Source organism: Microplitis mediator, chromosome 5 (genome assembly GCF_029852145.1).
Source record: "Microplitis mediator isolate UGA2020A chromosome 5, iyMicMedi2.1, whole genome shotgun sequence".
In the NCBI taxonomy this organism is placed as follows: domain Eukaryota; kingdom Metazoa; phylum Arthropoda; class Insecta; order Hymenoptera; family Braconidae; genus Microplitis; species Microplitis mediator.
This window is the reverse complement of record NC_079973.1, coordinates 5,455,424-5,483,304: the sequence shown is the minus strand read 5'-3', so window position 1 is coordinate 5,483,304 and position 27,881 is coordinate 5,455,424. Positions and strand designations below refer to the sequence as shown.

The 27,881-nt window shown below is 32.9% G+C and overlaps 1 protein-coding gene across 2 annotated transcripts in view; it reads left to right on the top strand.

Moving 5' to 3' along the window:
* Nucleotides 1–8,777: 8,777 nt before the first annotated feature.
* LOC130668325 (T-box transcription factor TBX20-like) overlaps nt 8,778–27,881 on the top strand; it is a 35,641-nt gene continuing 16,537 nt past the window's right edge. For both annotated transcript variants that reach the window (XM_057470560.1, XM_057470559.1), the window contains exons 1-4: nt 8,778–9,965; nt 19,998–20,253; nt 23,571–23,844; nt 27,664–27,828. In XM_057470560.1, the coding sequence (XP_057326543.1) occupies nt 9,485–9,965; nt 19,998–20,253; nt 23,571–23,844; nt 27,664–27,828 (1,176 nt within the window). In that variant the 5' untranslated portion in view covers nt 8,778–9,484. The remainder of the gene's footprint in view (nt 9,966–19,997; nt 20,254–23,570; nt 23,845–27,663; nt 27,829–27,881) is intronic.

The following is a 27,881-nucleotide window of genomic DNA, read 5'->3' as shown; positions in this document are numbered from 1 at the left end:
ATGCTGCGAAAAATTTATTACACGGTAAGAAATGCATGGCGTTCAACACCATGCTGGTATGGTCTCAATACATACTAAAATAGTATGTGAAATATTCCAAGAAATTATTGTAACGAGTCCCAGAAGTATGGCGTTATTTACTATACTGTATAGTACTAGAGCTATTGTATTGCTCACACGTATGCATAGCAGGCACGGCGAAACAGCATGGCCCTGTGACCCGTACTACAATGACGAGGGCACAATGCTACTAGTTTTTCCCGCCATAATTTCTGGCGTCTCAATCCAAGTATACTATCGTATTACCACCAAAACTACAAAGATGTCGTTAGACTAGGTTTATCTACCAGAAGAATTGTAGATACGGCAACGCAGTATGGGCCTGACGGCCAAACTGACATTGCGGCGTCCGCGACAACTATTGCCAATGTTACTATTCCCGCAATGGTTGAATCATCTATGCATACAATTTTATAACCTATAAAAATCTTCGATACCATACAGTATGGCGTTCGCGCCCATACCAGCATAGTGATATCCGCAAAATATTTCTTACCGTGTAGGGTGAGTAAAAATTTTCTTAGGGTAAATAAAAATATTTTGCGCCAATGTACTAATTATTTTCTTGTCTTCGTTTGCTCCAATTTCCAAAAATAAATTGAAATTCAAAAAAAAAATTCTAAAACAAAATAAAAGTAAAATCTTTTGATCATATGTGTGACTAAATTGGTCCATTTAAAATAAGATTGAAGCTTGCTCTTGGACATCTGGAGCGCACCGAAAGTGTGTCTTGAAAGCGAACTTACAAAATCACCTACTAGTTATGTATATAATAATAATATTATAATATCAGATAAACTAAAACTACTCTTTGGACTACTATACGACGCAAAATTTTAAAGCTTTGCACCCTCTCTTTCTCAATAACATCCTAAAACATATCCAACCTCTTGTCTGGCATATTATATTATTATTTCGCTATAGTACAAAGCGGCCGCCATCAAAGGTTTCAGTATGTTTGGACTGTTGGTCTGTCACGCGAGCCTGTTTAGCTCACCGCTTTGCTCGTTTAGTCTCATTTCTTACTTCTTTTTATCCCATTACAAAATATATATCTAAACGAGACTGTTGGCACGCGTGTCGATTCCTCATTTCCTCTATATTTGTTTCGTCTTTCGTTTATTCACTTGCGACGTTAAAATCAACCCCTCGAGGGTTTCATATTTATAAATGCCCAGCCGTTTACCTGATCCACCACCTTTCACTCCGTTACACATTCAAACAGACGTCAATCATTTCTTCAATAAGCTGTATTCATTGTTACACCTATTTTGTATATATACATCACTGTTATTTTGTTATTACGCTAAAAGATAAATCCAAAGTGATTTTTTGCGTGTGCCAAAAAATTATTAAATATAATTTGTAATAATTTTTTAACATGATTTGTTGGTCACATTCAACTTCATTTTTACAATAGTATATTTATTTCTATTCCATATAATTCATTATCGATAATAATAGTATTCATTTTCAGACATCAATATTTAATTATGGTCTAATATATCAAGTTATTCAAATTATAATTAAATATAAGGGAAACGGGGCACAATTTCAAAAAAAAGTTTGGAAAATTTTTTTACTAACGAATCTATACCTCGTCAGCACTTCCGTTATGAGCATCTTACTCACAGGACACTATTTAAATTATAGGATGTCACTGATGTAGTGTAAGCGAGACACTAAAAAACACGGGAGTGCTGAAGGGTTGATAATTTGTCAAAATAATAAATTACCTGAAATATCGCAAGCTTATGACAGTGTGGACTGAAAAAGAAATTAAATTTTGTGTAAACAATATTTTCTTAAGGAGTAAATCTATAATAGTGTATTACACACCTAGGGAGGAAAGTAGGACATTATAATACATGTGTGTAATTACCTACCCCATCCCAAGGTGAGGGTGACAAACTCGCAGATTGGAACGTCCTACTTTATGTATACTGCACTATACGGAAAGATTGGAACCCGATTGGTTACTGTTCTGCACCCGACTCAGTACGGTGCTGGAAAAAAATGCTCGATTGTGGTGCAGCGCCACACTGATTACTGTGCGGAACCTTACTGAGTCGTGTGCGCATATCACTCAGTCAGGTTCCGCACAGTAATCACCAATTCTTCACCAAATCTGTACTTGAAAGTTTAAATTTTGGCCTCTGCTAGTGGGAAGAATAGCGCATGCGCTAATTTTTATCTTTTGTTTTCTTATAATAGAAAAGAACGACTTTCTTCCTTGTAAAAACGTCAAGAATTTAAATTTTCGGTGCAGGTATGGTGAGATTAGTTATTTATGTACCTTGGGCGAACCTCGCGCCATTACGGTCGAGGTGAGTAATGTTTGCAGCAGGGATAGTATAAAGCCGAGGCTCATTCTATAGAGGTCATTACAGCCCAATAACCATTAGCGCGTAAGCGCATTATTTACCGATTGAGTTTGGTCTGCACGTAAAAATCCGCATTCGTCCGCCGAGGATGAAAAGTGTATTACACACCTAGGGCAGTAAAGTAAGAAATGTCTCCTACAATTACATGTGATCTGAGACTTCTTATTTTACTGCCCTAGGTGTGTAATGTACTATTTTCTCCTAGTGTGTGCAGGGGAGAAAACAATATAATTTTAGATAGTGAGGTTGACTGCTTGATCCAAAGGCCAAGGCTGCCATCACATGGAGTCTGAAATTGCGTTTTATCCTTTGACACACACAATATTTTTAATAATTACCTGGGTCGAAATTTAGAGTTTCAATGTCTGGAGCCAATCAAAACAAATTCGTTTCACAATAATTTGATTCATTAGAATAACATATTATTATTCCGACGTTTACAATAAAATCCATTTCTGACAGAGCTGAAATTAAGTCAGACGTTTTCTGCCCTAGAGAAGAAACAAACGATTTTCAGAATTTAAAAAAAGATCACCATTAATTATTATCAATCTTTTAAAATTCAATATTTAAACTCACAAATTTACAGTTTTTCTACTAGAAGCTTTCAAAGTGCCGCGTCAGAATTAATTTCAAATGATTCAATTTTCTAGGCTAAAAATTTTTTTATTAAAATTCACGACCCATATCAAGTTTAGAAAAAATGATCTTGGCGACTCATTCTTACACATATTATTCGATCTATTATTTTATTAAAATAAAAATTTGTTTTTTTCTTATAGAACATCAAAGCCACATGATAGTAGGTGCAGCAGTTATGGATAAGTGCCGCGTAACCGCGCGGCGATTTGTCCGGATCAGCGTCAAGCTAAGCAGATTATCCGAGTCCCCTTCTAAACGAGGTAGCGTGCAGTGACATCAAAGAAGAATACAGCATTCGACACGGGAGTTCGGTTTGTCTGGTCCATCGGGAGCTGTATTTGTAAATGAGTAAGTGTATTATCGCTTTAAAAAAATACATATATATATATATATATATATATATATATATATATATATATATATAAGTATACACATACTTGTAGTTGTAGTGTACACTGTAGTCTGTTAGGTATTTCACAGCTATTTGTCTATTGTATATATAACATACGTATATATCTATATATATGTACGTATATAAGTATAGGTATAAAAAAAATCCCACGAGTTCACTCCCTTATTCGTTGTATTATATACCGTAAACGACATCAGATCATCGGATATCGTTCACTCTTCTCATCGATATAAATCCCCTTCTACGAATTGTCCTCGTTCAATCTTGACACTTGAGAAAAAGAAACAAGTGTGTTCACAAGAAGTCAAAAGCAATCAAGATGAATCTACACTTTTTCTGACGTCAAAAAGAAAAGACCAGTTAACTCATATATACATATATATACAAATTCTATAACCGTCACAAAGTCGATTCTTATCCTCTACTCTATCCAGATTATATTCATACATATGTATACTTATATATACATAACGCACATACATCATATCTATTTGAAAAACAAATATTTTTTTTTCTTTAAAATTAAGTATATAAGTGGATGTATGATGATGAACTACTGCTGTGATATATAAGTATCTAGTTCTTTTGTTGAATGAGAAAAACCCTTTTAAGATTAACCTTCACCGTATGGGACCATATTGAATTATTATTTTTTTTTCCACTTAATTTTATTTATTTACAGCAAAATTAAGTCTTTCGTTCACCGAAAATTTCAAAATAAAATTATATAAATTATTTTTTTTTTTTTCAAATAAATTCCGTCAATAATTCATATGATTGACGTACAAGATTTTTTTTAATAAATTGATTTCTATTAAATTTTTCACAATAAATTAAAAAAATTAATCATAATCAATTTGGCGCGAAAACCAACAAGAAAAAGTTTAAAAACCATGACCTGGATTCGAACCCGTAACCTCTATGTTGCATAACAAGTCGTCAGTCTAAAAAAAAACCTCTTATTTTTATTTACTTAATGACCCGAGTTAAAAAACAAATTCGGATTTAAGTCTCAAAGTTTTCCATGAGGTTTTTAAGGATCAATTTAGAATTTGAAGATTGACAACAGTAGAGAAAGTTATCTAATTTAGTCCTCAAAGTAGTCCAGTAGAATCTCTCTATATTTGACAATCCTGTCTCCCACTACGACTTTTCGTTCGGCCAATCAAAAAAAAAAACTTAGTGGCAGATAGATTTGAATCTTCTGAGTAGACTTAACTAATTAACTTGTTCTATGAATACAAACATTAAGTTCTGTTAATCTAATAAATTTTAATCACTTACTTTAAAGATATATAATATTTAAATTTACAAATTATTCTGAATTGTTTAAAATTTTTTATTGCACAATATAATATTCTATTTAGTAATTGAGGTTATGTACAGATAATATCATAGAAACTGTTTTTGCACACAGCGCATTTAGCCGCGCAGACCTGCGTATGAGACAATAGTGTTGCTGTAGTGGGGACGAAAGGACGAGTCAAATACAAAGAGAGATCCTGGACGGATGAGTCAAATATAGAGAGATTCTGCGGTAGTTACGACCCATTTTACCATTTTGAGGAGTAAACTGGAAAAACAATCTGGATTAGAAGCCTCAAAATACTCAAAACATAAAGGAATAATTTTATCCGCATTTAAACCTCAAAAATCTCATCCGACGTTTTCTCTCCCTTCCCTTACTCACAAATAAAATTACCCCTTCCTCTTTTTTCATGAACGCAATATTGCTGTTAAATTATTATCAGCAAAATTAAATATCAAAATAAAATTGTATGAGTGTCAAAACTGTTTTACTGTTTCAGTTTCAACGTTTTTTAAATAAAAAGTAATTAATTTTTTTTTACCTACAAATTTTTCAAATTCCGAAGTATAACTTTCATTCATTGAAGATTTTGAGGTCTTAGTTATCATTTAAAATCGATAAATTATTCGCATTTACACCTCATAGTTTTCATTGAGGATTTTGAGTCCTAAAGTAGAGTTACTTTTCGGGCGGCAAATAAAACATCAAAGCACTGAAAAAAAAAATTTGTCATCTTAACAAAAGTCAAGATTACGCAGTAATTTGATAAAATAACGAATCCATCCTGGTCAACGCGACGAAGTAACATTTGTTATGGTAAGTAAAGTGAAGTTACCGTTATAACAAATGACATGCGTTGAGCTAAATATTGAATTAGGTTTTATGAAGATTTCTTGACTCGAGAAAATTGCGTATTCAAAAATTTTTTCCTCAACACAAACACATATTATTTGTTACAACAGCACTTTACTTACCACAACAAATGTCACTTCGTTATGCGTTAACCAAGATAGTTTTGCTATCATAACAAATAGCTGCGTAATCTTAATTTTTGTTATTATAGCAAAGTTTTTTTTTCAGCGAGGAATTGAGGCTTTTGAGGACTAAACCAGAATTTGTTTTTTGACTCGGGCGAATTATTTTCGCGCAAACATTTAAAGAAGTACATTTTTTAAAATCCACTATTAGCTCTAATAAAGATGAAAATATTTAAGCTTGAGAGCTAAAAATTTTTATAAAAACATCTCGTATAAATTTTAAAAGCCTCTAATTAACTTAAGGAACTAACTCGTAAAAGTTGTCCGAGATCCGAGACTTACTCAGGCGTTTCTTAACGGTTGTATGAAAATTCAAAAATATATATACATGTATATATATACAAGTATATTAATCATACATCTGAAGTTTAGCGTGAATTAACGTCAAAGATGAGCCGGTTGGTCGCACTTCCGGTCGTTTACTATTTATTTCTACAGTAGTAACTTATTTAGATTCCTTGTAATATTTTTTATATACCTACATATATATATACTTTTTTTTGAGTTTATTATAACGCCATTTGAACCGCATTTATTACTATTACTGTTGCATATTATGATCAGGTAGGATGTGACTATTAACGTGAGCAGACGCGGCGTAAGATATGTTTTTAATACGACGCTCCGGAGACCACTTCAAAGCGACGTGACATAAACAGACACTGAAACTACGCTATATATTTATGTATATACTTTAAGGCAACTCGCTGATGTGCAGACAGCAGTCTCCATCATCTTCTCTTCATATATATTTATCTGTCATATCTTCTGTGTGTGATGATGCTGTTGCCCTGAGCTAGGTCTTCTCGATTCGCGTAGAGGAAATTTCTAGTTCACGTGTCTATAATAATAATTGTCAGCAGTGCGATGGTACCTCCTTGAGATACCAGACATCAGACATCCGACAAATATTACTGTCGTAAATAATTTTTTACTCAAATAGTTTTTAAATTGATCACTTACTCGGAAACTAATAATTGTCTACTTAAAAATCAACACAAATTGCTGATAGTTGTAACTATTAAGTAGACTATTTGCTGGCAATTTATCAAATATGTTCCTTTACTTTGTTGCCTACGATTACTTCCTCATTACGGTTAATTACGGGCTTCAATTGGAGTATTAGATATTTTGGATTTGAATGAAAAAAAAAGTAAATAGAGATCTAATATTCTGTCTGAGCTGGTGAATAATGAATATATTGGTCTGAGCCTTTTGACTGAGAAACAAAGAAAGGAACAAAAGAAGTTTGGTTGAATAAAATGAAAATTACGATGAGAACGAGAGAGGTTTTTTTGTTGAGACAAGAGCCGGGCATTTAGAATTTCAGCCCCTCGAGAATATGCAGTAATAACGATGAGAACAATAAAAACCTTGGAGAAGTCTTTGTGAGGAAGTGTAACGTTGGGCGCCAATGTATCACAACATGCGCAGAGCGAGCTAGTTTACAAATATATATAATATATTATACGAGGATGAACAAAGGCGTTGGAAAACCAGGATAAAAGACCTGGAATAATAATGGCGACATAATCGCGTAGTGAACGTTGCTACTTGAACTGATAGGTGTCGACTGTCATATAAAACCTGAGGGAGGGGGTGAGGAGAAAGACGAGATATTTAGTATTAAAAAAGGTAATAGTAAAAAATATATATGAAACACAAGTACAGAAAAGTATTGTCTCTTGTGAATTTATATTTTCTCAGTACTTTTTTCTGACATTCTGTGGCTGTCCCCACCCACATTATCTGTATTATAAAAAGAAAAACCCCTATCGTCTATCCACTACTACTTTACATCGTCCATCTTTCTCCCACTACTGGTACTCGTTAATACAATATCGTACTCCACCCACCCAATGCCAGCCGCCCCCGCTGTCCGCCTGCACGTTCATCCCGCCCCCGCCCATTCTCACACTCCAAAGAGCTTGAGACTCATCCGCGGACTGCGTTTAAAGTCCGACGGTAAAACAATAAATTGCTACCTCTTACAAACGTGGTGGATCGTGGATGCCGAGATGTGTTCTTTTGCTCTGGTGTGTAACACTACGGAGTAAGAGCGAGAAGATGATATTCTGCCGAGGGCTAATATAAAGTAAGGGGAAAGCGGTCTGCTACGCTGTCAGCAATTGCCCCCCACTACGATAACCGAGGTAGCAGCTCCTAGTGGTAGCTCCCTCTTCAGCACATCCCTTTGGTAAGAAAAAATGGCAGCTGCCCGGTCTCGCTTAGGTTTAGATGGCGCGTACGAGACCATAATATTGAGTATATAACATCTCTCCCTTTCCCTCTCTTTCCCTTGTTCGCTCTCTCGGTTGTTTTTTATTTTTTTAAAAGAGAGAGAATCTCTTCTACTCCCGTGCATCACACTTATAACTGCGGCTCACACCACGGGCTTCATCTGACGACTACGACGACGAGGAGTACGACGACGCGGAGACTAAGAAGAGAAAGGTGATGTGTATATAAAAAAAAAGGTGTTGCCTCGGTGTGTATAGCTCGTGACCGGTGGTGTGAGGAAGATAGAAAAAGAGACGAGGGTCGCCACCCGTGAACGTTCGCACGTACACGCCGTGCCTTGCAACGGGGTGGCATTGGTTTTGGTGGTGGTAAACGACGACTACGACGACGATGAAGATAATGGGTTTGTGTTGAAGAAAGATAGTACCAGCAAAAGAGAATGTACTGGAGGCGTTGTGACAGGCTGCGGATCAAGCAATAACGACCGCTCGCTCACAGAAATATCTTTTTTGTGGGCGTGTCTTGGCGTTCAGGAACCACGGGGCGGGGCCAGACCCCGACACGCCCCTCGGGTTAGTACGCGGGTAATACGTTCTCGTTGATGTCGTCGAGTAGCTTTAAGAGTGGGAAAGAAGGGTAGGACGCGGGGGGCGGTTGTGAATTCGAGCCATCCCGTCGCGGCGCAGGTCAGTCTGTCAGGCAACCGGTCTGTTACTCGGTCCAAACCGATCGTCTGTCCGCGCGTTCACGGTTCGATCCACCCCATTCACACTCACGATTTTTCAAAAACATCTTGGTCTTTCTGCTACTTGATGTCTGACCGGTGTGATAGATACACATACACACATGCACACATACTTACACGCACATACATTCATGTGTTCATAACGCGGTTACATCCTTTTGATCATCTCACTTTGTCTCAGTAACTCGTGGAGTACAACTGCGGCATCAGTGCTTAAGAGTAACGTTCAAGTGTTAACGTGGATCGATTGTCAGTTTGTGTTTTTTTTTAAATATTATATTAACAATCGGGGATGTTGAGCTTCTGGGTGATCGGTAACCATAAGAGATCTCTATTGTTTTGTTTGTGTTTATGACCCAACAGACCGTCGATTATTGCCAACAATTTAGATTACAAGCAGCAGCTATTGTTGCTCCAATATCTAGTGTCTTTAAATTGGAAATATTTGCGGGACCAGCATATGTTTGGTGGGAGTGTATGACTACTCTGCTTTTCATATTTATTTATTTATTTATTTATTGAATACTGCGGGACGGAAGTAGCAAAGCTGGACACCATTGGATGAGGTTGTGACGGTATTGATAAAACGTAAAACTTGTTGGTTAATAAAATACTAACCAGTGTGGCTGGGTTTCACGGAAGTGGGTGTAGGTAATGTTGCTGGAGTCGCGAGGTCTTGCTGCAAGGAAGAGAAACGGACTGACCCTGACTACGTACGGCGGGGTGGGTGCCGGCAGCGAGGAGGACGAGGAGGACACATCACAGTCACTTCTCGGGGGTGGCGCCGACGGCGGGAAAATGCCGCGATGCGGCGAGTCCGAGGTGACCACTGCTGTATCAGCAACACCTGGAGTTATTCCTGACAGATGTACAACAAGAGGCGACGACGGTGCCGAGGGTGATGACAGCTCTAGTCCATCCCCAAACAGCAGCCTTCTTAATAATTTAAATAATAATAATAGTAGTAGTAGTAGTAATTGTAATTCAAATCGCCAATGCGCCACGGACTTCAGTATAGCAGCCATAATGGCGCGGGATTCACGGCAACAGCAACAACAGGCTCATCAGCATCAGCAACAACAATCCAGGCATTCACTCCAACAGTCCATTGGCAGTGGGAAATTACATCAGCTCGGTAAGTTATTTCTCTTTGTTGTTAAAAAAAGCTGAGTTGTGTGTCACCACAAAATTATACTCAGAGAATAGTACATCAATAATGTGGTATTCCACAAGCACATAAAATATGACACTTCCTGATGCCATTCTTGACAGCGAAATTAGTTCAGAATATTTCAATTTTGAATTTGTTCCAACAAAGCTGTGAATACCTGAATTATAAGTCGTAGTAAAACAGTAATAAGGGAAACTATATAACTGTTTGAAAAGCTATCTATCAAATTAAACTCTCGAGCTAAAGCTGCAAATAGCTTCTTCATCGTCCACTTGTCTTCGAGACATATATTCAAACCACACATGATGTAAAATGACAGCGCTAATGAACCGTCTTGGTGTATAACGTATATATAAGAAACGTGTGCCAAAGAGGCTACGTGCCAACCCGCATCTCTATCTTATTCAACTCCACTTTTGCTGTTCCTTGATATTCATTATTTTTATTTTACTCTTCTTTGGTCTTGTTGGGCCACACTATCCGCTGAACACCGATCGTTAACCAACGATTACACACTAGTGTACCACAACTATCACACACGACAATAACGACAACATATATATTGGCGACGAAGAATATGCGGGAATGCAAATTGCTTATGTTAAATCAGTAATAGTTAAAAGCTATTATCTTTATTACTAAATATATAACTATAGTACATAGCATAGAACACTTATATACACACACATCTATCAGACACTATCAACGACAATCTATTGGAATTAATGTTGACAGCACACTTATCATATTAATCGCTAATAGACTTATTTTCTGTCTTTATAAATTACATTAAAGTATCGTAAATTACTAAATGTAATCAGCGGCTTAATTATTTTAAAAACTTAACGAACTATCGTATAGATGAGCAGGAAAAAGACATCTGGTGGACAAGTTAACAAGTTAGGAAACAGCTCAGAGCTCAGATATGTTTTTTTTATCTCTCACTATCGGAACACTCGTTATCGTTAATGTTAATAGCAAATCTCAAAGTCTAGCTGATGATTTTATTATCGACTACTGTGCAGCCATTAAAGTACATACGAGTTATTTTTAATAAATACACATATGTACTGCCATATTTGTAAGCCGAGTATCTCTAAACCATAAACTACAAGAGTATTAATATTCAATAGCAATAGCAATAACATATTTGTAATAAGCAATATAGTATTTAACTTTTATAGCAGTATCCAGCTAAGTACCGCCTTACTCTGCTGTAAAAACGGTATTGCATATCAGAATAATGGCAAGGGCAAATTACAGAATAGAAAACTGCCACGTGGATGGTTGGCTATTATCCTACTCGTTTTCCGTTCGCGTTTCTATGTAATTTAAACTCGATAACCTTCTATTCCTTTTCGCGGATCGCCATCACGACTAAGTGCAGCACGCGAACTTGCTTACAAGTTCTTGATATACCCAGTTATCAGTTACTCAATAAATATATAAGACCATAATACACACAACAGTTCAACGGGAAAAACAGTATCATTGTTTAAGTGATGGATGTCAATGATGAAAATAACTCGTTTCTTGGCTTTTGTATCAACTGTTTCTCATAGCAATCACTATTAACTGCCAATTAAATGCATGCGTCTTGCGTCTATAAAACATACAAATGATTTGGTCAATGATGATGATGATGATGATGAGGATACTTGTGCTGGTGGTCTTCCTGTATACACAGGCTCGACAAATGACTCTTATGAAACACTATTGTGTGTATGACATACATTATTTTTGAATGAATTATTATTAGCTGATGCACTTGTGACCTGGACAATAGTACTCCAAGCATCATCAACACTTTTTTAAATAAAACGCTGAGTCATCTTTGTAGGCTGTACTCTGGACTTGTTCAAAATTTCAAGTCATTCTCTGGAGGCCAGCAGTTTCAAGCAGGTTTATTTGTCGTTACACGGCTTTGCATTGAACGTAGAATCAGATCTTTATAGGCCTTCGGAATGTAGGAATTCGGGATTTATTGAATACTGGCCAAAGCAGCCGTCATCGTCCTGGTAAAATCCAGCAGGAATCCCATCGATCATTTAGCTAAGAGTGTTTAGAAAAAATATCAAGCAATTTAGCCGGTCTTCAGATGAAACTTGGCAAGTTTCCTCGAGTTTAACAGTTGCAGTTTTGGCAACCAGCTGAAGAATTGAAATCCACGTTGGATTGGTTGTACGGTAAACAGATTTACTGAAGTAGAGTGTCTAGAATAATCTGAGAGCCAGTTGAGTGTCCAGCATCAGAGACGATGGCTTGATGCCACGTGACTCTGCGGTCTTGGCTAAGCTGCTAGGGTGTTTTATTACTTTGGTCCACCGGCGGTCAATCATTCTTACGACCACACCATCTGTTTTAAGTCTAATCATGAGCAACTCTTCAGTCGACTAGTCCACTAATCTTTTAAATTCCGTCAACTTTATTACTTGTTGCAGTTTTATTAATCAGGAATATGCTTCTCTAGATTCTTTACTGCTCATCATATTCACTTACTATATTTACAGCATACTTGTAGCCTTCTTAAATATTTTTTTCTTTCGGCACTCCTGCTATTCAGTTGCATCTTTCATGATGACATTCTTATGCGCCTTCTGAATCTTGTCGTAAATAACAGCCCACGCATTTTCACACAGTACCTTTTTCTTCTTCGTCTTCTTCTACTTATGCTACGACTGTTATTTATTCATCATCTCTCATTCTAAATAAGTTGGTTTAGTTGGCCATCTTTGTCATCATCTTCACTCTTTTGATGGTCATTTTTTATTTTGCGGGTTTTGTCCTTTACTTTTCGTCAGTCGTTTAACACTAGCGTTGACGTTGTTGAATAAAAATACATTGAACGTATATATATATGTATGTATAATATTTATAGAAGATATAGACCACACACGAGTAAGAAAATGAAGAAGCAATCTAAGGATAGACACTTCTCTCGCCAATTAAGAGATACTTCAGTGTTGCAAATTTAGAATGAACTTTTGTTTTATTGGAATACTTTGTCATTATTTACATTCAGTGGTTCACTTTTTTTATCATTACTTTCAACCATATACTAAGATAATTTTTTACACCTCAAACGCGAAGTGGTGTGCGGTATTACCGACAATTTTCGTATCTTTTTTGCACAGAAATTTTGTTGAAAAATTACTATGCAGATGGCAGTATAAAAAAAAATATGAAATTGGGCTGAAAATTACCAATAATGTAGAAATTTTCCATACACATAAAAAAATTGGAAGTGAATCCGAATCCCTCATACAAAGTCGCCGAGCTTCGAAATTTTCCCATAGATCGGCCGATGCCTGGTTTGCAATGATTGGCCAATAAATGGCTAACTATACTGGCCAGTGCATGGTGAAGCATTGGCAGCCGTCTTTTTGCTTATAAAAACGGCGCACAATTAACCGCCGATCGTTGACCAACGGTTTGATCGAGTGCTCTTGATACCAAGCTTTGGCCGATGATTGGCCAATACTTGCGACTGCCATGCTTGGCATACCGTTATCATCTGATATTTAGCCGATCTTCGGCCGATGCTTCAAAATTGGCAGCCATTCACGACCCAGTAATGGGCCGATTCTATTTTTTTGTATGGGACTCCGCAAATTTTTTACAGTGCACATATTACTGGTTAAAAAACTAAATATCTAAATGAGATATTTGGATTTGGAAATTAACTAGGGTTCACCTGAACCCCATGTGACCGTTGAGTCAAAATTTATAGACTTTGCTGCTAAATCTGAAATATTTGTTAATTTGAGAGGAAAGTGGGCATAACGGATCACTCCAAAATTTGATAAAAATTTATTTATTTTCCAAAGTTTCAATTGTCATTTACGACTTTTATAATCATCTTTGTATATTTTTGAGTATCCAAAATTTTTTTTAATACAATACTAATTATACTGCAAATTTTTCTCTCTCTCAGATTCAGTACAAACAATTTTATTATACTCATTTCCGTTTTTTTAATTTTCTTGTTATTTAGGGGTGGTCCATTTTCGCCCGCCCAAGGAAGAAATTCTCTTTTCACGGCAACTGGAAATTTGGTTCAATTACTTTGAATGGAGTCAAAGAATATACCGTAATCAAATGCACAAAAATCCATTATTTCCACAGCGGTCCCATTTTCCCCGCCCTTCCCATATGTGATACAGAAAAAATTCATCTTCCTGAATATGTTCTCGTTGAATTTTATTGAAAATCACTTCAACAAGTGGCATAATTTTTTTCAAAAATTGGGTCTTTCCACCATCACCTAATTTTTTTTTGTAATTTCCACCATGAAATTCTTCGCATGTCTAAATTTTTCGTCGGTAATTTTTTAAAAGAAATTTCGAAAGTAAGAATCAACATATGCTACTGTGGAGACAATTGGTCACGCGTATGTGTATAAGAAATTTTTCTTGGGTTGTATCCATCGTCAATGGATGTCACCAAGTAGATGGCACGTGTGACACATAAGTTATGTATGCAACATATGGGATATTTTAAATACATATATATATATATACTACGGAAAATAAATTTAAGTGTATAATAATATATTAAATTCAATGCCAGAAGTCCTTTAATATATATCTATCGCGATACTGTTATGTATAATAAATATAATAATGTATGAGAGAAAGACAAAGTGGACCGACGGCTTCTTGACCTATTGCTTCTTGGCATAGCCAATCATTTAATGGATATTATTTACGTAACGGCGCAATACTTTGCATTGATAAAATAATATATATATAGATATTCATGTTAAAATTGTCATATGTAGACATATGTGTATATAAAGCTGTGTTTCACCGAGAAAAACAGATGGCAGTTAATGTGGAAATAATTTATATTTAATTAATATGCTTTAGTTTTAATTTTGATAAAAATGTTGAGAAATTTCGTTTTTTTTTTTTTTTTTCGTAATATTTGAGTAAATGTGATGAAAAAAAATTTATTATTAGTTATAATATTTGAACTTTAACAAGAACAAACTTTATGTTTAACATCATTATCAAAAATTAATTATTAATTTACAAATAATATTAATTCACGAAAGATAAATCTCGGAATTGAGGTCAAATTTCGGAGCCATTGTGAATATTTTACTTAATGTTTAAATTACGGATAAAGTTATGGAATTAAATAAAAATTGATAAGGAATAATTTTATAGAGAATTTAATTTGCTACAAGAAAGTATTCATTACATTTAGACGTACAATCGATATTTAGCCTGTAAAATATATTTTAATGTAAAAAAATTATAATTTTAAAAAATAATATGATTTACTTGTATTTAAATTTAAATTGCAGATGAAGTTATGGATATAGACGAAAATTTATCAGGGTCATTTTTTCAGAGAATTAAATTTACTAAAAAAAAGTACTCATTGCATTTGGACGTACGATCGATATTTAATTAGTAAAAGTAATTTAAATGCTAAAGTATTTAATGCTTTTTTATAGCAGGGTGTAATTAAATAATTTCTGCCATATATATATTTAAAATTTATGAAAATAAATTATTGTTTGGAACTGAACCAAATTGAAAAATTTTTGGAATAAAGTTGCAATGTGATATATATATTTTCTAGACAGAAAAAAGTTTCTCTCGCCCCAAGAAAATTTACGGTACCGAAGTGAGCTGACGTTTAATAACTTTAGGATTTTTTTCAAAATAATAAATTTGAAAAATTGCTCCTCTAGATTTTTTAATTTTCTACATGTGCATATTTTTAGTTTTTTTTTTTTAAATTGAATTGTTAAAAAAAAAATTCGATACTTTTTAATTGTCGGTTAACTTCGAGATCATGAGAATTTTCATTTTCAATTCATTTTTTTGGGGGGAGTATAAATTATTTGCCTCAAGAAATCTTTTTTTTCTGTGTAATAGTAAATATAGTACATGTAGTAAAATAAAATTACAAAGTATATAATTTATAAAATTATTTAAATTTAAAATCGATGCAAGTATGCAATTTATTTCTCATTATTTAGCAACGTGCGTTAGATAGTGACGTTAAAAAATAGCTGCTAAAGAGGGGGTGTTTAAAAAAAAATAGATTTTAAAATCACGTGAATTTTTAACGATTAATTTGTATGCATATATTTATATATATATGTGCATGTATATTAAAATCATTAAAACATGTTCATTGAATGGAGTCATGTTGCTTTACGCATAAACTTATTATAGGTAAGTTAACGATAATAAAAGCACGCATAATAACCGGTGTTAGTTAAGCCGCAGTGCGCCATATCTCGTCTCAATAACTCTCTCTTATTATTTCCCTATAGTTTTCTAAGGCTCAGGTGCAGTGTTATTAATTTACCGTCAAAGTATTGAGATGTTAAATTTATTTTATGTCTTAAGTGTAGTCAGTCGTCTTTTTTTTTCTAAATAAAATTATTTTTACGCAGAAAAATTATTTTTTTATTTTTTTAATAAAAATATTTATGCAATTAATTCTACTTGATATTAAAAATATTTAATTAAAATTTTTATTAATTAAATAAATTTAAATTACTGCGAGTCGATATTAGAGGAAGTTTTCCTTTGAGTAGACGTGAATTTAATTGAAGAAAATTTTTTATAGAAGAAATGGAAGGCTTTGATTTATATGAATTTTTCGAGACAAATTGTGGGAGTAAATTAAATTTTTGGCTTAATGTAATTTTTTAGGTGAATTTTGAAGTTCTCTTTTAAATTTTATACACTGAGAAAAAATGTGCTGCGAATTAACGATCAGTTCTCTTATCAAAGTCGCCAAGACTTTTAGACCTTAAACGAAAGATTTTCCGTTGCGATGGTGAATTTTGAGTTGAAGACGTTTCGGTTGCGCGAATTGACAGAACATTTTTTTTTCTCAGTGTTCTTATAAGAAATTATTTTGTATTAATTATAAAATATAAAAATAAGAAAATTGTCCGCAACATGATTATGAATTAAAACGGAGAAAGTAAAATATACAAATTTGAAATTTAGTACGCTGTAAAAATTTGTGGTGGATGCGGATTAAATCCGGAGTAAATTCGGAGTGCGAAGTGAATGAGGAGCAGATGATTTTTGAATTTATTTAATCCCCTTGGAGTGAAATTAATTTCGTAGGGAAGTTTATTTTAACATTAAAAATACATATCGGAGTGGATGCGGATTTAAATAAAATCCAAATTACTCCGAAATTATTTTGTTGAAAAAAAAATCTCTACACTTTACAAAATTAGTGGAGTGAATATGGAGTAAATCCGGAGTGGGTGATTGTTTTTTTTAATCCCCTCGGAGTAAAATTCACTCTGAAGTGTAGTTTATTTTAATATTCAATCTCCGAATCTGAGTGAGTTTGTGTTGAAGTAAAATTCAGATCACTCCGAAATTACTCCACTGAAAAAACAAACTCTCTATTTATTCCGTATGCGGAGGGTTTTCTTTAAACTCCGAAACTTTGGATAGCGGAGTGAATTCGAATTAAAATAAAATTAGTATTCACTCCGATTTCTCTCCCGACTTTTCAGTGTAGAATTACACAGAAAAAAAAAATTCTCGACTGAATGTAAATATTCTTGATTCAAGAAAAGTAGAAATCTTCTCCGACCAAGACGAATTTTTTTTTAACCCAGACAAATTCTCTTGGCTCAAGAAAATCTTGACTTGGTTCCCGAAAACTTTTGTCTTCAAAAATATTTTCTCGACTCAAGATAACTTCTTTTTCTGTGTAGAAATCACTAGACAATGGTACGTAAAAATATTGAAATTTTCAATATTTACTAGCAGTTTACCAGCAGTCCTTACAGTACCAAATTTTTTGGGCAATTTTCATAAAGTAACAAATTACATATTTTTCTTATAAATATTAGAATATCTAGTCGAAAAAAAAAATAATAAATTTCGTTCCAACGCCGCATTTAATAAAAACAAAAAATCAGTCAGATAAAATTATATTCATTTTGAACATCGACAAACACGAGTAGAAAAAATTGTGACCGTCATTAGTGTGATTTCGAGGCCGTATTTGAGTAAACTCACCCCCGAAGTCTTACATCCTCTCTGTTTTCAAATGCAAAAAACAATTAAGCGAATATTTAAATAAACAATACAAGTAAATAAAATAAAACTAACAATTAAAATTCATAATAAAGCAGATTAAAAATAAAAGTTTTTTGCAATACGTCAATCAGAAAAGTACTTAGAATAAATTTACCAATTAAGCTCGTTTACTCGTCGCGGCTCGACGACTTTAAACTAATGAGAGTAAAACAACAACTGTCGTAAAGTAAAAGCCACAGCGTAAATGAATAATTAAACGTTTTTATCTCAAAACACCGCACCAGAGCTATTACACTCCGAACACAACACTTTTTTCGCAACAAACTATCTTCCAGTAACTTAGGCGTAGGTGTTATTACATCTTTTGCCAGCTTACTGTCTCTCCTCAATATTTCTTTCTCACCTCAACCCAATATCCGTACTCGGTGCTCCATAACTAAACATTATCTTCTTCATGTCTCTCCTCTCTCCTCTCTCTTACCCTCTTACTCTCCTTCACTAATATTTCTCTCGTTCACTCGTATCGCGGCGAGCAATTAGTCCCGGCGAGCCTAATTGCGTTCGAAGCGCTTTGAAGGTGGTTGAAAAAAAAAAAAAATAAAAAAAAAAGTAACCGAGTCCATCGAAACATCACATCGAGAGTGAGAAGGAATTTGAAAGACTTAACTCTTTTAGATCCCATCTTTCTCTCTTATTTTTTTTTCTCATCTTTTCGAACGGTAGCCTTCAATTCGATTCGCATTTGCTCGTATATTTCCTTTCAAATTTTTTTTATTGCTTTATTATTTTATTTTTAATCTTTCATATATTATTTTCTTTTGCTACTTATACTTAAATTACCGTACGGTAATTTAAGAAGATTATTCTCAAGTAGTTATATTAAATAAGTTATGTTATATATATATACATATATGTTAGATATATATGAGAGACACTAATTAGGAGTGAGCCGTTGATATGTAACTGAGGCATGAATGAAATCTGGGTGTGTGTTTACTTGGCGCGTGTGACACACACGACGTCATATATATATGTATATATATGAATGTACTATTTCTGATGATAAAACGGATGGCATCAGTGGAGAGTAGAGGGTTAGGAAAGCTTGGGGAATATTTTTGTATGAATGAAAAAAAGATGTCATGTTAATAAAAACAAATAAAAATATATGAAAACAAACAAAAAAAAAATGTTATAAAAATTGGGGTCTTATTGCAACGGCTTGACGACATGTGGGTGGATATGTGAGAGACCACATTCTCTTAATATTTTTTTCTACTCTTACTCTGCTCTTACATCAGTTCGAGTCTTAATGTTTTTTACACACTCATCTCGCGCCGACAATGTTTTTTTTTGTCGGTTCATTATCGCGGCTGGGTCGCGCATGGTCGCATTCAAAATATTGCTCATAAAATTTAAACCCAAAAAGAGGGAAGCTTTAGTTTTTAAAGTTAAAAATTTTTTAGGGTAAATATTGCGAGTGCTTTTAATTATTTTTGGTGATAATTTACATAAATATCAAAATTTTTTTATTTTTTACCCAATTTATATATATTTTTATGAATATGTAAATTTAGGTTTTTATTCATTTATTTTTTAAGATGCCCATTTTGGCCATTTTTCGGAAAATTTCAAATCTGAGAAATTTTTACTTTTTTTTTTGTAATAAAAAATTTATCCCATTAAAAATTTTTTATACTTGAAGTACTAAAATTATTCTAAATTTTTATTAGCAATCAAAAAATATTTTTACCCACAAATTTGTGGAAAATTGGACAAAAGGGTCACCCTCAAGTTTTCAGCATAAATTTTTTTTTTTAAATATTCTGTCACCTGATTTCTAGCCAAGTTATTTTTCGACAGATCAAAAAATTTTAGGATGACCATTTTACCCCTCTGTCGCCTACCGTTAATTAGCCGTATACTAATTGATATTTACTTTTTTTTTTTACAGAAAGAGAAGCAAGTGGATCAGGAATAAGTAGGATACCTCCCCCTTCTCAAGATTCCGTAGACATAGACGACGAAATAGAAACGGACGATGCCGGAAGTACCAGCGGAAAAACGGCATCACCTTCGACCAACCCTCTTCTGCAAGAGCACTCGAATTGCGAGGAGCTGAGGCACGTCGTCTGTCATCTGGAAACAAAAGAACTCTGGGACAAATTCAACGAACTCGGAACTGAGATGATAATAACTAAAACCGGCAGGTAATCAATCTTTTAACCCTTTTATCAAATTAAAATGCCAATAAGTAAGTCCTTCTAATATATATATAAATTAACTCTTAAATAAATAAATACAATTTCTTGATCCAAACCGTAACGAACCCAAATGCAATAAAATATATCACGTAGATCGATTAAGTTATATCAACCCTTTAGTCCCAAGGGTCAATTGTTCCCCGGATTTTACTAATCGCAAGCACCAGTAGATTCGGTATATAGTAGATACTACATCAATGTCTCTACTCAGCCGATGTCAACGTCAACAAGCGGCGACTCTTTCTCATTAACAGCCTTGATCCGTGAATTTCTCTCTGCCCCTTCTCCTTTTACACTATCCAGCTGAGCGACCAGAAACAACTACACCAGAGACTCTCCTATCCACAGGGGTCGAGATAAAGAGCAAACTGTTTGCTAGATACTACACACAAGTTCAAACCCATCTGAAAATTCAATCACGACCATACACTTTTATTAGTCTGCTCTATCATTTTTATTAATTTAAATTAAATAAATTATTTTATTAAGGTCTTGGGGGTTTCGAACACTTATTGTGATCCAAGCACTAATCAATTATAAGGTACCAGCGGGTAATAAGGCCTGTCGGGTAATAAGGCCTAAGTGACAGAAATTATATTTTATTTAAAATAATCGCCTCCGCTAAAGGCTACTCTAGTAGAAGGGTCTTGCATAGAGATGTTACGACAAGTTTATAGAGTCCCGATACCACGTTCCCTGTCTTCTATATTTCATCATCCGCCATATGCTGTTGTAGTGCAGAAGAAATTATAAAAAACAATCTAGTCTTCTGACTCTTAAAAAGTATTGTTGCTAAATTTAAGTGATGATTTATCTCTAATACCAATTTTATTAAGTATAGTCCAACTATTCAAGTTTGTTTAACCCGTAGGCCTTATTACCCTACCGTAGTAAAATAAGGCCTATTCCTATGGTTTTTGTAAAAGTTTAATTTTTTGTTTGTTTATCAGGGGTTCGCACTTTTCTCTCTATTACACTCAAGTCCACGAACGGTACTATCTTTGTTGCACTTGTACAGTAAATGGAAACTTTGGCCGAATTTTTCTCTTAAACAAACGAATATTATGAAACAATTAAAGCGCACTTTACTAGATTAGACAGCTATGCATCAAAGTGCGGTCTGTGTTTTGTATTGAGAGATTTTGTTTCCGAAAAAAACCCAGTCGAAAGTATCTGATAACCCTCGTTACGGTAAAAATTACCATTACTTCATTATATTTTATAGCTAATGTATTGAAATAAAGATTAATCATACATTTCGATAATTAAATGCAATCTTTTCGATTCTATTCAAAATCTCCCTTAGCTCGGCCTTATTACCCACTGATACCTTATAATAAAAATTTTAAGAGATTATATAATCTATATGTAGCTGACAAAATTTATTTATTTATTTATTTATTAAATTTAAATGCCAAGGCAGAAGCCAAATGGCAAATATTACAATATAAAGAGAAAAAGAAAAAGTACACGTAAGTCTATAAACAGATATTAATAAGTAATAATTAATAACATAAACAGAATATAGTAATAACGATAACAAAAGTATCATATTTGAGATAAAAACCAGGGTAAATTCTAAGATATATAAGCACTATCGAGATTTCAAAATTAACTCCGTGAATAATAATACCAGGTCCAAAATTCTCATACGGCTCAAGAACAAAGAAAAATTTAAAAGCTGCAGTTTTGAAAGTTTGAAGGCTAAGTGAGTTTATGACATCAGGTCATTTAGCCGATTTTCGGCCGATGCTTGAAAATTGGCAGCCATTCACGATCCAGTAATGGGCCGATTCTTTTTTTTTTGTATGGGCATGGAAAAGTTCTTAAAAATCGATAAAATTTTTACAGACTTACAAACAAATGCCCAGATTAACTCTTATCATATAAAAACTGACGCGCACACCTCCGATTCTATAGAATATCTACACCAATATGGTGCTCTAGCCGAGGGTTAACTCTCGTTTTTTTTTTACAGTGTATAGAATATCATAGTAATATAATAATTTTAAATAAATGTATGTAGCATAGTAATAAATGGTCGAGTGAAGACTACAGCATAAAAGTCGACGCGGACGACGCGCGCCTAATTGTCCGCTGCACCCTAAACTTTTCCCTCAAGAGTTAACATCGACTAGCTAAAGGAACCAAGAAAAACAATAAGAAGAACAAGAAGACGATGAACAAGACACAAAAAGTAAAAGAAAGACAAAGAAAATTACTTCACCCGGTTGAACACTTACTCGGGCGTCAGTAATTAGATCTACGTCCCAAGTTTCTATCTTTTCACCCGTCAACTTAAACCTTCATTAACTGAACAATATAAAAAATTCATTTCCTTTTCCAGAGCTTAATCTCCGGACAACATTTTTTGCTTAACCAAAGAAAGATCAAAGTGTTGATTTAAAAATAATCCGTTAATAAAAAGCATTAACTATTTACAAAATCTTTCACACATCAATCTTAATTGCAGATTAATCTCATATATATTTATTTGTCACTGTTGTCGCGTTAAATTAATTAACAAAGAACAGTTTGATAAATAAAAAGCATTATTCACATATGTAGTGTAAAGGATGCATTCATTGGATGAATGCACTTATATATATAAATATAAATATATAGATATATATATAGATATACATATAACGATTGAGCATAAGAAATAAAATAAAAAGGACAGAAAAGAGGGACGAAGACGAACGAAAAGATAAGATCGGCGGGTTGTCCACCATATATACATTTTTAGTGGTCAACCAGCAGGAGTCCAGACACGGTATTAATGTTATTTTCATTCCTTGGAGGCAAAACATTTACGTTTTAAATTGTATACACACATATTTATAAATATGTGTGTATAACTAGCCACCAGAAGTCATAAGTGGGCAAGCGGTGGCGAGAAGTCTGATTGTGATCATGTATTAAAAAAATATTTCTTTTTTTACACAATAATATGTTTGTCGTGATGTAGGTGTGGTTAATGTCAACCAATTGATTAAGGCACACGTGTGCTACATTGTCGCTTTCATATAAATATATATGTATTCAAACTTTGGCTGTTTGAGTAACAAGTTAACCAGTAGTCCTTAGCAGCAAGATCTTATCAGCGCTTATGTTTCAATGTCTTTGAACAATTAGTCATTGGTAGATCGGGGTTAGTTGGTTTGATTTCGAGGGATTTATCATTATATTTTATTGTATAGTGTATTTGTATATATGTGAAACGGTAAAAGTATATAAGGTTTGATTTAATTTTGTTGCAGGAGGATGTTTCCGACCTGTCGGGTGTCTTTCAACGGACTGAGGCCTGACGGACGCTATGCTGTGCTGATGGACATTGTGCCGGTTGATAAAAAAAGGTATAGATACGCCTACCATAGAAGTTCGTGGTTGGTAGCTGGAAAAGCAGACCCTCCAGCACCGGCGAGACTTTATGTCCATCCGGATTCACCCTTTACTGGTGAACAGTTGAGGAAACAAATTGTGTCCTTTGAAAAAGTTAAACTTACTAACAATGAAATGGACCGACATGGACATGTAAGTTTTCTTTTTTTACTAATTATATGAATATTATATTTTGTAGACGGAAAGAAAATTACGACGTAGATATGAACCCGAAACCACTAGTGGGAACCGATGGGTTTTAGTTTTGACAAAATTGAAATATTACTATTCCATAAGTGTATGTGATATCATAAATTAAAAATTACTAAGCGTCTGTATCTTCTACTTATGAAATAGTAATTTTTCACTTATGCCAGAAGTAAAAACTGCTGGGTCAATTTTAATGGTTTTGGTTCACTTTCCACTGGTAATTATAACTAAATTTTGAGATCCCTTTTTTTTTCCGTGTACTATTGTTATGTTTCACAAACATGAGGAAAATCATCAAGGATTTAATGATTTTGTGATATTTTTTATTAAGTTATTAATTATAAATGCGGAACCGAGATTTGAATGCTAATTTTCGAGGGTCATCCGGAAATTTTTCAAAGCCTTCAATTCGCAATTGAAAATTTATTAACTTTTTTGAATTTTATTTGTGAAAATTCTCATATTTGGTCTAGAATAAGATTAGAAAGTATACGGTAAAAAAAAATTAACTTTTGTAAAAACAATATTTTCTTGAGTAGTTAATCAATAAAAATTAATATATAAGTAATTTCATATTTGAATTGAAGAATAATTTTTTTGACAGAAGAAAAACGAAATTTATTTACGGTAATCCAGCAAAAGAATTATCAGATTTCGAGCAGAGCTCAGATTTCTTCGATTAAGAAAATGATTTTAAATGAAATGATTTTTGTAAATATAATTTTTTTCCTGTGTAGTAAATCAATGCAAATCAATTATTAATTTCATATGGAACTTGACGGATAATTTTCTTAACAGGAAAAAAATTAAAATAATTCATTAACAAAATTTCAAAAAAAAAAAAAAAAAAAAAAGTAGCAAATCAAAAACTATATGCAAATTTAAACCTTTAAATTTTTTCTCTCTGTGTCCAATTGCATAGAGGGCATGTTAATAAACAAGTTTTAAAAATTTTAAATCGAATTGTTCAGACATAAAAATAGAAAAATTTAATAGAATTTTAAATATCTCCGATATCGGTTGATCTCTACGAGGACATTTTAAAAATTATTGTCCTGATTATTTTTCTACTTTCAAATTTCCATAGAACACAATTATCATCATATTTTGGTACAAATTTGATAGTGAAAATAAATTTTTATTTAATTTTTTCGCGCTCTCTAAAAATGAATCAGTGAATTTCACTCCGAATTTGTGAATATTCTCTGGGGACCAGATATACGTATACCAGTGGTTCAATTAGTGCACGGGAAGAAAATTTTTGTGACCTCAAGATAACTTACGGTAACAAAATTCTGCCTTAATATACAGATAATGAAGCATTAGTTGGGATTACAATGTTTTTGTAATGCTAGCAAATTCTTCGTTGGGCCAAGCAATGGTTTATTGTTACTGTAACAAAACTGTTGTGTTCCAATAAAAAAACTGATTTGTTAAAGTAACAGAATGAATTCGTAGCATTAACAAAAATTTTTGTAATCATAAGCTAAGATTACTTACGTTAGCAAATTCCGGCTTTAAAATACGACGATATTATTATAATAAACATCATGTGTTCCTATAACAAATCGACTTCTTAATTACGACACAAATTGATTTGTTACCGTAAGCTAATCATGTTTGTCATTATAACAAAATATTTTGTTATTCCGTCTTTTGTTATCAGGACGAAATCCGTGTTTTCCGTGTGGTATACTTATAGCTGTAAAAATAGTAACTATCCACTGATTCGCAGTGAATTTCACAAATTCACTTTTAGAGAGCGGGTTATCTGAAAATTTCTATTTAAAATTTTGTGTAACACTTTTAGCACTAATTAAATTAACATCGATTTTATAAATCAGACAGTCTGGAGTGTCAAAATTAATTTCATTCAATTAATAATGTTAACAAGTGAGGCATTTAATATTCTCATCACATTGATAATACACGAAAATTTACTGTCGTCTGCCCGTTAAATCACCCGATATAAATTGTCCGACTCGGATTAATAAATTGTTAAAGATCCACTTCTATATTCACGAGCTTATTTTCGGAGCATTGTCTCATATACATCTATATATACATACATAAATGTATATTCTCAATTTTACAATACTCCATTATTTATCCGAAACGTTTAAACAATTTCCAATAATAAATTTTATCACTAAATCATAAAATTCCTTTTCATTTTCCATTTTAAGAATTACCGATTTTATTTTAAAAATATTATCACTAAATTTTAATTTATCATACTATTTTGACATTTTAACCAATAAACTATCTTTATAACAACATATACGTTAACTTAAAGAAAATAAAAATGACAAAGAGAAAATATTTATTGTTTGGAAATTTTCTAAAATATTCTCAAAGAGAAATCTTTTCTTAGTGTAATTGAATAAACATTTTGTTTGATTTAGCAGACGTTTATTCCTCGTTCATATATATATATTAGGGATACGAATAAAAGCAACCTTAAGTAAACTGAATATCCCCATGAAAAAAATGTATAACAAAAATATATATAAAAAATATACACGGAGAAAACAGAATATTAAAAATTAATAAATAATAGTTAAAAGTGAAATCTGTTGTCAATAATTAGTACTATTATGTACTTAATACAAAGTAGTTTACTAATTTTTGTAGATTCCTAAAAACTACTATCAATTATTTCAAAAAGTAAGTAAATATTAGTACTTTTAGGTATAATACGTGACTTATTAGTGAAAGTTAATTAATTTATGGCATACATCTATTAAAAAGTAATGATTGGTCAAATTAAGAATTGCTATCTTAGATACTGATTTTTCCAGCCGAAAAATTGCAAAAGTTACTAACTTTTATTTTATAAATTCGATATCACTGATCGATTATTAGCTTAAAATATCATTTATTTATCATTATAAATTAATTTACAATATACATAAATCGAATAAGTGGTGAATAATAAAATGAAAAATTAGTATACTAGATACTGATTTTTTGCTCATAAAAATACCGAAAACTTTTAACTCTCATTTTATAAATTCTATCCCATTGACTAATAATTAATATAAAATGTTATTTATTCGTTATTATAAATTAATTTGTTATATACATATATCGAATAACTGGTAAATAATATAATGAAAAATTAGTATACTAGATCTTTATATATTAATATGTACGTTTACTAATTTTTCGGTTCCTCATTTTTAAAATTTTTCTATGTTTATTTGAATAGTAATAACTGTAGATACCAATTTATCGATTCTTTTTCATATTAATTTTAATATACGGAATTACAAATTTTGCTCTTCTATGTGTATGAAATTTTAATATAAATAATAGCCATTTTGTAATATATAATGATCCCGGTTTGATATTAGTATCGAATATACTAATTTTAAGTCAAAAATAAACTACAAACTATTAAAATTTTGAGCGTCATTTTTTTCCGTGTATATTTCTAGTATAAAAAAATATATATAAACTTATATAAAATATGTATAAAAAATATATTTTTAATAGCCAACTTTTGGCCGATTTTAGTATAGATTTTATATATTTTAAATATATTTAATGTATATATTAGAATATATAAAAGAAACATATATTTTATATATTTTAACATATATTTTTTTTTATAAATTTTTTCATTGGGGTAAAGCAAAAATAAAAAGTATAAATTGATTAAAAAGAGGGTAGTTTATTTGTTGAGGTTTAATGGCAATGCGTTTATCGTATTATTAAAGCATCAGATGTAAATTAAAGATGATTTTTGAAATTAAACAGCTGGTATTAAATTCAATGCACAAGTACCAGCCACGTATACACCTGGTGAAGCGACCGGACTCAGGTGCCAAGGACCCAATAGAGGATCTTGAACGCGAGCCACACAAGACCTTCGTATTCCCGGAGGCCATTTTCACCGCCGTCACCGCCTATCAGAATCAGCTCGTAAGTCTCATTTTTATTTACACGCTATTCATTTTTCGTTTTATTTCACATGT